The following is a 16147-nucleotide window of genomic DNA, read 5'->3' on the forward strand; positions in this document are numbered from 1 at the left end:
AGTCTCTGTGACTTAGCACTCTTTGTTCCTTCTATCCTGGATGGTTTTCTTCTGTTGCCTGGGGAACTTCCTCATCACCTCCCATTCTCCTCTGGAAGGGGAGGGTCATGTGCCCTCTCTCATGACCCCTTCCCCTAGGGCTTCCCTAAGAAGTCAGCCCTGAAGTTTTCTATACTAGTCTGCTCCTGGGAAAGAGCTAAAACCAGTGTACTGGGTTCAGGTGTCACCAAGACACAGGCCATAGCTGGAACACAGGAGGAGATGTGTGCAGAAAGTCTTGAGGGAACAGCAGTTCCTCCCTCTTTGTTTATCTCCAGGAGCACACGGAGGGCAAGGCATCTCTAGTCAGGCTCTGCAGCATCTGCTGGCTCAGGCCTTGGCCCTGACTTCCAAAGGCATCAAAGATGCTCCCCTATACACATTCCTGTGGCCCACTGATGAGCTGTGATCCACCAGTGACCATGAACCTGGCTCTTGCACATAGGTGAGACTGGATAACAAGCTCTGACTCTACCTGCTTAACCATGCTCTTCACCACCACCACACATCATGGGCACTGATGCCATGACAGGATGCGCTGTCTGCTGCATGCCCATTGGCCTGTGTGTGTTCTGGGCACAGTCGTGGGAGCCATGCCACCTTCTCAGGAAACCTTCCAAACCCCAGATTCAGTCAGGGGCCTTGCTGTGAGATGTTACAACACCATACACCTTCCTGCCCAGCATTAACATGGTTAGTGGCAATGCAAATATAAGAATGCCTATACATGGTCTGTTTTCATACCTGCTGCAGGCTGACCAAGTGGCCCCACACTCACACAACTCACAGACCCCCAGGCCCCAGCTTGAGATTGCTGTTGGAGACAGCCTTTAGAGAGATCAAGTTACAACGAGACTGTTAATGTTAGTTCTAATAAAATATGACTGATGTCTACACAAGATTAAGACAGATACAGAGAGATGGCTACATGAAGACACAAGGAGAAAGGACATTTGTAAACCAAGGAGAGACTAGTCTTGCCCACGCTCTCATCTTGGATTCCCAGCTCCAGACTTCCAGAGCTGGCAACAGTTTAACCAGTGATCTTGTGGAACTGTTGTGGTGCCTGATGACAAGTTTGCAATCCACTGCAAGCTCCACGAACAGTCATCCCTGCTGTGTTCACTTCGGTGGTTCCAGAGCCTGACACAGGGACAACACAGGGGGGACTCACAGCACTGCGGAGTAGATGACAGTGGGACTCAGAGCACTGTGGAGTGGATGACAGTGGGACTCAGAGCACTGTGGAGTGGATGACAGTGAGGACTCAGAGCACTGCGGAGTAGATGACAGTGGGACTCACAGCACTGCAGAGTGGATGACAGTGAGACTCAGAGCACTGTGGAGTGGAGGACAGTGGGACTCACACCACTGCGGAGTGGATGACAGTGGGACTCACAGCACTGCAGAGGGGATGACAGTGGGACTCACAGCACTGCGGAGTGGATGACAGTGGGACTCACAGCACTGCGGAGTGGATGACAGTGGGACTCACAGCACTGCGGAGTGGATGACAGTGGGACTCACAGCACTGCGGAGTGGATGACAGTGGGACTCAGAGCACTGCGGAGTGGAGGACAGTGGGACTCAGAGCACTGCGGAGTGGATTACAGTGGGACTCAGAGCACTGTGGAGTGGATGACATTGAGACTCACAGCACTGCGGAGTGGATGACAGTGGGACTCAGAGCACTGCGGAGTGGATGACAGTGGGACTCACAGCACTGCGGAGTGGATGACAGTGGGACTCACAGCACTGCGGAGTGGATGACAGTGAGGACTCAGAGCACTGCGGAGTGGATGACAGTGGGACTCACAGCACTGCGGAGTGGATGACAGTGAGACTCACAGCACTGCGGAGTGGATGACAGTGGGACTCACAGCACTGCGGAGTGGATGACAGTGGGACTCACAGCACTGCGGAGTGGATGACAGTGGGACTCAGAGCACTGCGGAGTAGATGACAGTGGGACTCACAGCACTGCGGAGTGGATGACAGTGGGACTCACAGCACTGCGGAGTGGATGACAGTGGGACTCAGAGCACTGTGGAGTGGAGGACAGTGGGACTCAGAGCACTGCGGAGTGGATGACAGTGAGACTCACAGCACTGCGGAGTGGATGACAGTGGGACTCACAGCACTGTGGAGTGGAGGACAGTGGGACTCAGAGCACTGTGGAGTGGAGGACAGTGGGACTCAGAGCACTGTGGAGTGGATGACAGTGGGACTCACAGCACTGCGGAGTGGATGACAGTGAGGACTCAGAGCACTGCGGAGTGGATGACAGTGGGACTCACAGCACTGCGGAGTGGATGACAGTGAGACTCACAGCACTGCGGAGTGGATGACAGTGGGACTCACAGCACTGCGGAGTGGATGACAGTGGGACTCACAGCACTGCGGAGTGGATGACAGTGGGACTCAGAGCACTGCGGAGTGGATGACAGTGGGACTCACAGCACTGCGGAGTGGATGACAGTGGGACTCAGAGCACTGCGGAGTGGATGACAGTGGGACTCAGAGCACTGCGGAGTGGAGGACAGTGGGACTCACAGCACTGCGGAGTGGATGACAGTGGGGACTCACAGCACTGCGGAGTGGATGATAGTGGGACTCAGAGCACTGTGGAGTGGATGACAGTGGGACTCAGAGCACTGCGGAGTGGATGACAGTGGGAGTCAGAGCACTGTGGAGTGGAGGACAGTGGGACTCAGAGCACTGTGGAGTGGAGGACAGTGGGACTCAGAGCACTGCGGAGTGGATGACAGTGAGGACTCACAGCACTGTGGAGTGGATGACAGTGGGACTCAGAGCACTGCAGAGTGGATGACAGTGGGACTCAGAGCACTGTGGAGTGGATGACAGTGAGGACTCAGAGCACTGCGGAGTGGATGACAGTGGGACTCACAGCACTGCGGAGTGGATGACAGTGGGACTCACAGCACTGCGGAGTGGATGACAGTGGGACTCAGAGCACTGTGGAGTGGATGACAGTGGGACTCAGAGCACTGTGGAGTGGAGGACAGTGGGACTCAGAGCACTGTGGAGTGGATGACAGTGAGGACTCAGAGCACTGTGGAGTGGATGACAGTGGGACTCAGAGCACTGTGGAGTGGAGGACAGTGGGACTCAGAGCACTGCGAAGTGGATGACAGTGGGACTCACAGCACTGCGGAGTGGAGGACAGTGAGACTCAGAGCACTGCGGAGTGGAGGACAGTGGGACTCAGAGCACTGCGGAGTGGATGACAGTGGGACTCACAGCACTGCGGAGTGGAGAACAGTGAGACTCAGAGCACTGTGGAGTGGAGGACAGTGGGACTCAGAGCACTGCGGAGTGGATGACAGTGGGACTCAGAGCACTGCAGAGTGGATGACAGTGGGACTCACAGCACTGCGGAGTGGATGACAGTGAGACAGAGCACTGCGGAGTGGATGACAGTGGGACTCACAGCATTGCAGAGTGGAGGACAGTGGGACTCAGAGCACTGCGGAGTGGATGACAGTGGGACTCACAGCACTGCGGAGTGGAGGACAGTGAGACTCAGAGCACTGTGGAGTAGAGGACAGTGGGACTCAGAGCACTGCGGAGTGGATGACAGTGGGACTCACAGCACTGCGGAGTGGAGGACAGTGAGACTCAGAGCACTGTGGAGTGGAGGACAGTGGGACTCAGAGCACTGCGGAGTGGATGACAGTGGGACTCAGAGCACTGCAGAGTGGATGACAGTGGGACTCACAGCACTGCGGAGTGGATGACAGTGAGACAGAGCACTGCGGAGTGGATGACAGTGGGACTCACAGCATTGCAGAGTGGAGGACAGTGGGACTCAGAGCACTGCGGAGTGGATGACAGTGGGACTCACAGCACTGCGGAGTGGAGGACAGTGAGACTCAGAGCACTGTGGAGTAGAGGACAGTGGGACTCAGAGCACTGCGGAGTGGATGACAGTGGGACTCACAGCACTGCGGAGTGGAGGACAGTGAGACTCAGAGCACTGTGGAGTGGAGGACAGTGGGACTCAGAGCACTGCGGAGTGGATGACAGTGGGACTCAGAGCACTGCAGAGTGGATGACAGTGGGACTCACAGCACTGCGGAGTGGATGACAGTGAGACAGAGCACTGCGGAGTGGATGACAGTGGGACTCACAGCATTGCAGAGTGGAGGACAGTGGGACTCAGAGCACTGCGGAGTGGATGACAGTGGGACTCACAGCACTGCGGAGTGGAGGACAGTGAGACTCAGAGCACTGTGGAGTGGAGGACAGTGGGACTCAGAGAACTGCGGAGTGGATGACAGTGGGGACTCAGAGCACTGCGGAGTGGATGACAGTGGGGACTCAGAGCACTGCGGAGTGGATGACAGTGAGGACTCAGAGCACTGCGGAGTGGATGACAGTGGGACTCAGAGCACTGCGGAGTGGATGACAGTGGGGACTCAGAGCACTGCGGAGTGGATGACAGTGGGGACTCACAGCACTGCGGAGTGGAGGACAGTGAGGACTCAGAGCACTGCGGAGTGGATGACAGTGGGACTCAGAGCACTGCGGAGTGGATGACAGTGAGACTCAGAGCACTGTGGAGTGGAGGACAGTGGGACTCAGAGCACTGCGGAGTGGATGACAGTGGGACTCAGAGCACCGCGAGTGAATGGGGAACTGGCTGTGAACTCTTTGAAGGCAGGCACTGTGTTTTAGGAGAGCTGTGTGCCCAGCTGGCATGCAGCTGGCTATACAAGACAGTGGTCCTTGTCTCTGCTGTGGGCCTACCTGCTGCTTCCTAACCCCAGAGAGGCACAGAGAGACAGGGCCTCTGGTGACTGCTGCCTTCCTTTGTGAGAGGGCAATGTTATCTGTGGCCCTCTGGGTCCCCTAGCCTTACCTGAGGTGTGGCCAATGAGCCCTCCTTCCTGGCTTGAATCTGGGCTGATTTAGCCAAGAAATTACAAACCAAGATGATGACCTTGCTCACCTCATCTAAACCTCCCTTCACGTCTGTCCTCCTTTTCCAACCCAGAGTCCTGGAGCCACAGAGAACTGTGAGTCTGTGCTATCAGAGATGAGTCCCTGTAAACATTTCAACTTTGTTCAGTTGAAAATTGTCACAGTACAAAGTATGTGGGGTAAAAGACTGAGGATCATAATGCATTACTCACTACAAACAGACCCCTCAGGGCCTCCTGGGCCATAAGGAATTATGCATGAGCCCTGCTTGTAACCTGTGCACTACCTATTCAACCTCCCAGTAAACCCTGGCCAATGACCTCCAGCCCATGCGTACTTAGTACATCACCTCAGACATGCAGCCCTCACACAGCCAGCATATGACTCCCCCACATCCCCAGATCTCTCACACTCAGGACCCTCAGACCTGCAGCCCTCAAACACTTAGCACATGCCCACCTTACACTTGCATCACTCCCACACCAGTGCATCCCCACCTCTGATGGCCATCCCTCCCACACCCAGCTAAGTTTCAGCTCAGGCCTTCACACACCTTGCATATCCCAGCTCAGGCCTGTGCACTTGTCTTGCACTGTCTGTGGATATTTATTAGCTCACTGTCTGTCCTCTCCCACAACAAGCTCCATACCTCCAGTATCAAGCATTGGCCTGATACACAGTCGGCTTCAATAAAATGCAGACTGTATAAATACACACATGACCTAAGGGAGGACTACAGGAAGGAGACACAGAGGCTCCACCTCCAGAAGCAGGTGACACCCTGACGCAGCCATGCACACAGCCCCGAGCCTGACGGTCTCTACAGTTTGCTCGAACCTACTGGGCACCATGGTGCTGTGCCAGTCCTGGCAGGCTTTCCCTTCCCTCCTCCGTTGAGCTCTCTGTAAGATCAATACCTACTTTACCAGGAAGCTGAGGTGTGTCCAAAATAGCAAACAGTGGGATAAAATTCCCTGACCTTGTCCCTGTCCAGACCCTCTCAGGACTCACTGGCTTCCTAGCCAGAAGCTAAGGCTAGCAATGCTGTCCTGACTGTGCTTAGGCCTGCCATCTCCCCCATACTCTGCACAGATGCAAATGCACTCACCAGGGATGTGGATCTTGAACTTGCCACTCTGGCCGAAGGCACTATCGATGATGCCCTGCTCCCCTGTCGACAGCTGCACCTTAAGCCCCACAAAGAGCTGGATGTTGGTCTCCTTTTTGAACAGGGAGCGTCCAATCACGCTGTAGTCATCCATTACCTGTCCCCACATAGGAGAGGAGGCATTAGTAGTGCATGCTAAGAACTGACTCTGGGGTGAAGTGCTGTGCCCACCTCATATATAATGATGTATACAGACTAGGGAGAAGGTCTGACCCACTACTAAATATTCACCATATTCCTTAATACAGGCACTCAGAAGGATCAACAGTCACGGCAACCTCAGGAGCCCCATGCTAAAGCCAAGATACAAGTCTTCCAGGGTCAGTGATCTGGAGGGGCAGAGGTGGCCTTGGGCCATATTCCCTGCCTCTGCCTTCAGGGGCTCCTGGGGCTCCTTTGGCTCTGTGGAGCAGCCGTCCTGGCTCTGGCTTTCCCCCTAGGAGAGTCTCTAGGGAGCAGTCCCGCCTCATCATCCCGCCTTACCCACAGGCCTTGCTTGGAGCTTTTCTTTGCTCACTATGCAGTATCCATCTCCCCTCAATGATGCCCCGTCGGTCTAGTTCCAGCAAGATTCCTTATGGTCCCTGGCCCCTGCTACCTTGCCAGGCCCATTTCTTCAAGGCTCACATCCCTGCCGGGGACCTTGGCTGCCCCCTCATCTCTTTGTGGGTACTCAGGCTGAGAAGAGGCACATGCGAATGAAGCTGTGGGTGGGTGGGGGGCAGCCATCCTGAATGGATTCTATCATGAGATGTCTTCTCCCACATATGTCCCTGTACTCAGCCTAGCTGCACTTGTACCTAGCCTGCCAGAGTCTTGTCAATAAGAGCTTCATTACAGCTGGGAGTGAGACCCCTTCTCTACCTGGCTGGTTCTTGTCCTCACCAACCCACTCTGTAGATACTGTGCTCAGCCACTAAGTCAGACCCTATTATAAGAAGTGTCCCTCATTCTGGCAACTACTATGGGAAATGCACTCACAGATCTCTCAGCCACGCACGGTGCTTCTAGGAAATGCCCTTTAGATATGCTTGTCCAGGTGGGAAATGACAGCACACGGGCTACCCACTGTCAGTGTCCGGTAACCACGGCCTTAGATCAATTCAAAGTCCCAGCCTACCTGCAGAAAAATGGAGCATGGCTCCCACTGGCCACAGTGACCACAAAGAGGAAAAGGTATAAAGGTCACAGGACACTGGGTGAGCATTAGCAAAGCTGTGCGCAGTAGGGGTACACGGAATCAAGAGAAGCTACTACCTCAGGGGAAGGCCATGCAGTGCCTGGAGAATTTTTCACTACATATCTTTCCTACATTCTGACCTTTGAAATGAATGAATTATCTGTTCAAAATTGAAATTAAAAACTAAGCCAGATGGTGCTGCACGCCTTTAATCCCACCACTTGGGAGGCAGAGGCAGGCAGCTCCCTGTGAGTTTGAGGCCAGCCTGGTCTACAGAGTAAGTTCCAGGACAGCCAGGCCTACACAAGGAAACCCTGTCTTGAACCTCCCCCGCACCCCTCAAAAAACAAACCAAAACCAAACCAAACCAACAAAAATTTAAAAGAAACAGGTAAGTATTTATCTTTCACTCTAACCAGGCAAACCTATTCTTTCTTGACAGCCACAAGTAGAGGACGGTTTCTTCCAGTCACTTCTAGTGGCTGTCCCCTTCTGAGGTGCATGCCCTGGGCCACTGGGCTATCTCCTGCTAAGATACAGAAACATCTTACTGCTACTAAAGAGGCTTGGATCTGGCCAAGCACCCTAGATAGATTGTTTTGAAAAGTAGAAACTGTCTCATTTACCCTAAAAACCTTTTGGAAAAACATATCCTATTCTCCTTGATTCACAGCAGTAGATAAAAGGCACCACATTCCTTCTCTCCTGGTGATTGATGAATTGGATACAAACAATGATAAGAATTACAATCTCCACTTGTGCAGCCCTCTGTAACTCACAAGCCTCTTTCCCACACAGCAACTCCTCCTTTCCCTCCGGGATGGCTCCAGCACGCTCCCCCAGGGCAGCCCCTGCTCTCGGAGGGTGGGTCTCTCTACTCAGCCCTCTGAGCCAGCAGTACCAGCCTTGTGCTCACTGGTGTTCAGGAAGTCCCACTGATTAGGCTTTATGAAAGCTGTGCCTAGATGGGCAGTGGTGGCGCACACCTTTAATCTCAGCACTTGGGAGGCAGAGGCAGGCGGATCTCTGTGAGTTCAAGGCCAGCCTGGTCTACAAAGAGAGTACCAGGACAGCCAGGACTGTTACATAGAGAAATCTTGTCTTGAAAAACAAACAAACAAACAAACAAACAACAAACAAACAAAACAAAACAAAACAAAAAAGCAAGCAAGCAAGTTGCACCTTGCTGCCCAGCCTGGACATCCCCAATTACAAACGGCACAAGATGGGAGCTTGCTGCTTCGTAGAAACCCATCCCCACAACCACGGAATGGTCACTGTGAAGAGCTGGGCGCCCTGCCCAAGAGGGCAGGATCTATTACTGTTCACCTCTACAGCCTAGTCTGGTATGACTTGGATATTTTAGCTTAACTGGCCTAATGGCTCCAGAGTGAGCAGTCCCCATGTGTTCAAGTCATGATCAGTCCTTGTTGCTATGCGCTGTCTACCATGTCTCCTCTGGGCCTCCCTCCTCCTCACCTTCAGGGACTTCATCCTACCTAAGGGAGTCAGATTTGAGGAGCAGCACACAAGGATCTGGCCCAGGCCTACCAGGCCCTTTGCAAAGTCTATTCGGAAACCCAGACCAGCAGTCAGCATGCTGTAGCTCCCTTCCACACTGAAGCAGTGGCTAGAGTGCTGCCCAGGATGCTGAGGATCACTGGGACAGATACACCTGAGACCCACACTACCTCCAGCATCACTGTGTCCAAGAATTAAGAAAGGCAGTCCTTGGACCAAGAGCTCATAGCTCACTTTGAAAGCATCTTAAAAAAGTATCACCAGTAGGGCATGGTGGCACATGCCTTGTGAGCCCAGCTGTCCGAAAGGTTGAGGCAGGAGGATAAGCATGTGTTCAAGGAGGATCTAGGGTACTTAGAAAGTTCAAGGTCAGCCCAGGCTATATACTACTAGTAAGACCCTGTCTTAAAAAAAAAAAAAAATCAAAGTTTGGTCAGGTGGTGGTGGCACATGCCTTTAATCCCAGGGGAGGAAAAAGCAGGAGAATCTCTGTGAGTTCAAGGCTAGCCTGGTCTACAGAGCAAGTTCCAGAACAGCTAGAGCTACATAGTGAGACCCTGGTTCAGAAAAACAAACAAACAAACAAACAAACAACCCATCCCCAAAAGAGTTCATTACTGAGACCAAACCAGTAACAAATTCATCCTATTCATTCTTCCCATAAGGACCTGCATTATTCCTAAGTACCTATAGTGCAACATCAAGGCAGGTATCTAGCTGGCATCTGTGGGTATGCATGGCCAGCCCGAATCGGCCAAGATGGGATGATCTCAAGCCTCAGTAACCCTTCTGCATGCTCCTATCACCCTCTTCCTCTGTCCCCTGGGGGATTCCTCCCTATCAACCCAGGTTCCACTCTGCATCCTGTTTCAGGTAGCCTTCCCAACCCCCAGGTGGAAGGTAGAACTCCTGGTTCTGAGCTTGGCTACCCTGTCTTAAAACCTGATAGCTTGTCCATTTAATCCTGCAAAGGATTAAAATTCCTTCAAGGAAAGGGGTTCTTCTTTATACCCCACATCCCACAGAGCTTGGTACACATGTGCTCAGAGATGATGGGAAGCACAAGCATGCATGCATGGAACTGAGGGGGAAGAAGGGGTGGGAGGCTGCGTGGCTCTTTGCTCCCTGGGGACAAAACTTTATCATTCATGTGGTACGTCCAAGGGAGACAAGACTCATCTATGAGAGGCCTACTGCCAGCATTGGAAAAATGGTCATGTACCCCCCCCCCACACACACTCCGCGTTCAGCCCCCAGACAGGGTTTCTCTGTGTAGCCCTGGCTGTCCTAAAACTCACTCTGTAGACCAGGCTGGCCTTGACTCAGAGATTCTCCTGCTTCTGCCTCCCAAGTGCTGGGATTAAAGGTATGGGCCATGTCCCCCATCAACTGGTTTTCTTCTTTTTTAATCTTCTTCAGAAGACTGTAGAGCTGATTCCAGCCCAGGCGCTGCCTACTCAATTCTGCAGCTCGGTGGCCAGAGCTGGCTGTCCAGTGAGCCTGCAGGCCTGGCTTCCTGCACACAGAGCTGGGTGGCATGCTATCCATTAGCAAAGACCTGCAGAAGGCTCCTCCTTACTGGCCCCTCTTTCCCATCTTTCGGCTATAAACTGTTATAAGCCAAATGCCACAAAGACAGTGGAGCCTCCCTCTTTCCATAAACCAGGTCCTTGCCAAGGGACAGAGTAATTCTGTTAATATCAGGAGACTGTCAAAAAGCTTCAGAGAAGTTCCTGTAGTTTTAGTGCAACCTAAACAAGGCAAAGTGAAGGTCTAGGGCTCCACGCTTGCTGTGTCCTTGTCTGGCTGACCAATGATGTCTGGGCCGCCAGTCCTGCTGGGCTGCTGGCGTGTGTGAAGCCCTGTTCACGGACCTGTATTACCACAATATTTTTGTTTGTTTTTTGAGACAGGGTCTCTCCCTCTAGCCCTGGCTGTCCTGGAGCTTGCCATAGAGCAGGCTGGCCTTGAATTCAGAGATCCACCTGCCTCTGCCGCATGAGTGCTGGTATTAAAGACATGTGCCACTATGCCCAGTACTGTTTTAAGAATCCAGGTAAAGGTGTGAAGTTAATGGGCTTTTTGTGGCTTCATCAGAGCCTATAGGGGCTACATCTTGCTGGTTGGCCTTAGTTCTGCTATGGCAAGAGTGGCAGCTAAAAGGATTTAAAATCCAAAAGAAGTGTCTCTGTCATTCCTGCTTTCTTGTTTTATGGCCTGGCCAGAAGACATACTAGCACCAACTAGGTTCACTGTGTCCTCCATTAACCTTTGTGTCTTCATTCCCAAGTGTAGGTTAAGTCCAGGAAGGGTACAGACGGAGTTCAACCCCCAGGTTCCTGTGCATTCCCTGGATACTGGTGGCCATGCCTGTTTACAGTTCCTACGATCACTTCACACAACTGAGTGAGTGGCATAAAAGACTTTACATAAAAGACAGAGTGGTCTTTGTATGTGTCAGCCCCACACAGGAGACTGAGGGTGACTTAGGGTGGCACCATGAGTGTGGTTACTCCTGAGGCCATGCTGGAGAGCAGAGGAGGCCATCAAGCCCATTTCACCCAGACTGTCAAGTCCTGCTGCTCAGAACCCAAGCGGGGGTTGTTCTGACTACTCCTCACAAGACCTAAGGGGCGGGGAGATGTCACTGCTGTGAATGAGTCCAGCATGGTTTTCTCTGGTGTCTGGGTTCCCCTGGGCCAACGTTACCTGGCTGACTCAGGTGCTAGAAGCCCAGCCCAGGGGTTCTGAGCAGCCTCAACCCTGCTTGCCCCAGCTCGGGAAAAACCCTGCCAGGAGAGGAGACAGTCCCTATGATCAGGGACTCTACTTCCCACAAGTGGTCTAGAGGGAGGAGGAAGGGAGAAAGGTGGAGCTGGCAACACAGTGGGACCTGGAGCCCAGCCCCCTTTCAGGCTGCCTTGTCTAGCTGCCCACACCAAAGAAGCCCCGTGGCCCAACTCACAGACTCTTGCAGTGAGAGGAGATTACAGAGCAGAGCCCAGCACACGGCGAGGAAAGCCCTGCCAGAGCAGTTAGAGGACTTGAATTCTGAATCAATCACTGGTGTCAAACCGAACGCAATGCCTGTGAGGTTTGCTGGTGGCCTTGTTCCTGGGAACAATGCTGAACACAGGCCAGCGGTCACAATTGCTCAAGTGGGGACTTTCACTGTTTGCATGAGTAATTTGCTTCATCTACCCGCCCATGGTTGCTGGAGGGATCAAGCTCCCTCAGCAGTTACAGCTGTGCATCCAAGTCCAGGCTCTTGCTGCCATGCCAGGAGAGTCCCCATTGTCCCCAGCTTTTGAGCAGGGACTTGGCTGCTGGTGCACATAATTATGTCATTACATGTGTCTCTCTTCCAGGGCTTGGTTCCCAGGATGAGGCTTGGGAATTACCCAAGTTCTGAAGCTTCAACTAGTTCACTGTACAGGAAGGGAAGTCACTGTGAAGAGAGCCGAGCCAGTCTCTCCATTATAGTGAGGAGGGAGGGCCCTGTGTTCCCATAAGGGAAATGGTTCTAGTTGCTTGAGTTCTGGCCCTGTCTCTTATAGCATCATGGCCTGGGGCAGGGGACTTCTCCGAACCTCCGTTTTATTTCATGACATAGGTTGTTAGGGTTAGGACACGGATACTGGCCAGAACACCAAGACTGACAGCACAATGACCATTAGAATAACTCTGCATTAGTGAATGTCACACTGAAGTGGGGATGGAGGACATGTGGGGCAGGTGATCCAACATACCCAGAAACCCCAGCTGCAGGGATCAGGACTTCTGGACAGGAAGGGGGGTAGGACCCACACTCAAAGTCTTCACGGCCAGCAGGGTACCCCAGTCTCCACCTCTCCCTTCCACTCTGGACAGTATCCTGGGAGAAGACAGGGACCAGCAGTCTCAGGAGGAAGGAGCCCCTTGCTACTGAGGTGTCACCTCTTCCAGTCCACCTGAAGTCACCGACACTGACAAACAGAATGGCGTGCCCTTTACGCATCAGCAGAAAACAGTCCTCTTCCTCCTCCTCCCCAGCAGCATGGCCTGATGGAAAAGCAGAGGCCCTGGGTTAACCCACGGGATGGGGCTGGGTCTTGCCTCACCACTGCAGCACCCAGGCAAGCCAACTCACCATGCTGTACCTCGGGTTCTGCTTCTGTAAAACTAGACACAGTTCTCTGCTTCTCAGGGTTGTTGCCGGGATAAGACAAGGTTTCTGGCACCAAAGTCTGTGAGCAATGAGCAACTTCATCATAAGGCCTGTGCCGAGCCTGGGAAAGTAAGTTAGCCTGAAATGGTCTCAGCTCAAACATACTCCAGAGGCTCAGACCCTGACGTCTGGGGTAGGCCAGTGACGTGCCTCACAACAGGCTGCTGCCTGAGATAGCTGCACTATACCTCTGCTCACCACAGGCTTCAGGCTGGTAAGGTTGCTTCCCTCAGGCCAGGCCTCCTTCCTCCTTGAACACTCCTTACCTGTTCTATATGTGCAGCCATCACCTGAGTCCCTCCTGGGTAAAACATCTGTCGGGGCTAAAGAGGTCCTAAGTGAGGGCTCCTGCCAGCTGCCCTCCACAGGGAAAAGGAGATGAGTATTTACGGAGTACTGACTACCTGCCAGCCACTTGGCCCTTCTCACATGGGCTCTCAACTCCCACCACAGCACTATTACAGAGGACTCGGGTTAGAGTGACACACCACAGTCATGCCACTCTGTGCCCCAACTCAGTCCTAGTTTCCAGAGCTGGCTTTCTACTGTGTCCAGCCACCTGACCCTGTATCTACTTCTGAACATGAATGCAATCTCCAAAGTGGGTAAGCAGTGGAGCTGGGCTCCAGCGATCAGACTCTGACCCCGGAAGCCAGGAGAGAGGCTGGGGCTACGGTCAGGTTAGAGCATGAGAAAAGCAACCTGTTGCAGTGGACCTTCATAACCTCTGCCTCCTGGGACCCATCTGTTCAAGGGTCCACAGCCTCCACCCTGTTGGCTGGAAGCCTGGGCAAGAACAGCATCATAGACTGAAAGACCAGGGAGCAACTTCCGCCAGGGATTGGGGTGCTGCAGATGACCTGCGTAGGAACCCCAGGCCTGGGCTGTCCCTGCTCAGGAAGAAGCAGGTGGCAGGTTCCTTCAGGCCCTGGGCAGGCTTAACAAACCATCAGCAGTGGAGCTCCGCAGAGCCAGGAGCCTGAGGCAGTGCTGGTCAGACTTCAAAGCTGGCCAGTGCTCCTGGTGGCGTCTGTATGTTTACACTTGGTTGGGTCCATGCCCCAGGCTCCTGAAGTCCAGCCTGAGGCCTTTCTGATTGGCGCCATGGGGCCAGACCTGCAGTAGCCAGTATGCCTGGTTTGACTCCCCCGCCACACACAGTGGTGGCAGCTTCTTGCCACTTCAGCCTGGACCCAGGATTGTGTGCCACAAGCAATGCTCATGTGAGTATGGTCACGATGCACAGGGCTTAACAAAGGTCGACTTATGGCTGGCAAAGTACCAGCACTTTCCATGTTTGTTTCCTATTCTTTATCCACTCGACACACCCTGGGGCCCACTTTAGTGCTGTGCACAGTGCTGTCTAGTTTTTGTAAGGGTTCTCTATCTAAACAGATCGTGTGGTAAGGGCTGGCAGACCTTTCTCCTGTGTATCATCATTTGTGTGGGGCTATGTGAGCTGCTGCCAGGTGTTGAGGCAGGAGGAGGACGGTGCTGGAAGTCAGATCAGCGGTGTCTGTGTTCAGCAACAGTCAGGATGTGCTGGGCATGCAGGCAGGTGCTGCTGGACACCAAATCTCACCTGATGCCAAGGAAGGCAGAACTGTTGGGGAGGAGAAATGTGGCCCGATGGAGCAGGTTCTGTCAGACCAGGGAGTTCTTATGATCCAGATAAACTGGGTCAGGAAGCCTTGAGTCACAGGATGTGGCAGGGCAGGTGAGACGATGGTTGAAGCTTCCACAGGACAGCTTCTGTAGGTCTAGCTCTGAGGTGATTCTACTCTGGGAACCAAAGCCACTCTGTTTCCAAGCCCACCCAATCCCCTATTCCAAGAAGAGGCCCTGACTCTGTCACTGGGTGCTGGCTGGCTGGCCTGGCTGAGGGCTCCCCTAGTGGTTCAGGGTCGGGCACTGGTTGGCCTCTTTGTGTCACAGGAGCAGCCCCTGGACCTGGAACCCTCCATATTCTTCCATGTCTGACCAGTGGTTCTTTAGCTGCTCAAGACACAGCTCAAAGGTCCCGCTCCTCTGGGCTTGCTCCACCTTAGGTGGAGCTCCGTTTCTCCTCTCCTGCCTCTCAGTTTTCCACTGCATCCATGGGCTTTTGTCCCGCTGGTCCACAGGAAGACTCACTTTTCTGGCCCCTGGCTCACAGCAGCTGTGTGTCTAAATCTGTATGCACTAGCAGCCTGGTGAAGACAGGGCCCAGTAGTTCTGCTCAACTTGACATACCCTTAGCAACTCATAATTTCTGCTAGATCTTTACAAACCCACACTATTATATACCTAACACTTTACATATGTCCCGAGGGAGGCTGAACACTGCATCTGAAAATGCACACGCCATCTCCCTGGATTCCTGTCGGGTCTGACTTCTCATGTACTTGGTCCGGGTCTGTAACTGTGCCTGTTACTACGTGCTACCCCTCTTTGCTTCAGATCTGTAACTGCCCCTCCTCTGTTAAAGGTCCACTCACATGGTCTTTCTGCTTAGTCTCCTGACATCCTTTATTTTTTACTTTTGCTTCTTAGACATAGCATGTCAGTAAAGTTGTGTTTTAACCCAATCTATTAGTCTGTCTTTATAGCTGGCATTTATTTAGTACAGTAAGTACTTCTTAATTTTGTCCTCTGTATCTTTATCATCATTTCTTAGCATTATTCTTGTTTTTCTTATTTTTGTTGGTTTATCAAGTTCATTCCAGTTTTCCTTTGGTGAATCAGCATTTCTTCCATCTCTTCCATTCCATTCATTCTTTCTCTGTGCTCAAAATCTGATTCATTCTTTGTATTTTCCTTTCAAACAGTGCACATTTAAATGCTAGCCCACCGCCAGACAGGCCAGCCTCTGGAGCATCTCCAGAGAGCTTCCAGCCCTTCAACTTTGCTTCCTTCTCCTCCTGAGTGACACTCCAGATGTCTTTACCTCTGTGAGCCCCTACTCCATGGCCCAATTCCTGGGGCTATGGAGTAAGCAGGGTTGGTCATCTGTAGCTGTGACCAGGATTCCCTCAAAGGAAGATCATGTCTCAGCAAGAGCTGTTTACCACGTAGACAAGGAACAGCAAACTGACCAGAGGGTCAGACT

At 52.8% G+C, this 16147-nt stretch overlaps 1 protein-coding gene across 1 annotated transcript in view; it reads right to left on the minus strand.

Moving 5' to 3' along the window:
- Eefsec (eukaryotic elongation factor, selenocysteine-tRNA specific) overlaps positions 1 to 16147 on the minus strand; it is a 208646-nt gene that overhangs the window by 23752 nt on the left and 168747 nt on the right. Inside the window, exon 6 of the mRNA XM_059258164.1 lies at positions 6092 to 6248. Within this exon, the coding sequence (XP_059114147.1) occupies positions 6092 to 6248 (157 nt within the window). The remainder of the gene's footprint in view (positions 1 to 6091; positions 6249 to 16147) is intronic.

The sequence above is a fragment of the Peromyscus eremicus genome, chromosome 3 (genome assembly GCF_949786415.1).
Source record: "Peromyscus eremicus chromosome 3, PerEre_H2_v1, whole genome shotgun sequence".
In the NCBI taxonomy this organism is placed as follows: Eukaryota; Metazoa; Chordata; class Mammalia; order Rodentia; family Cricetidae; genus Peromyscus; species Peromyscus eremicus.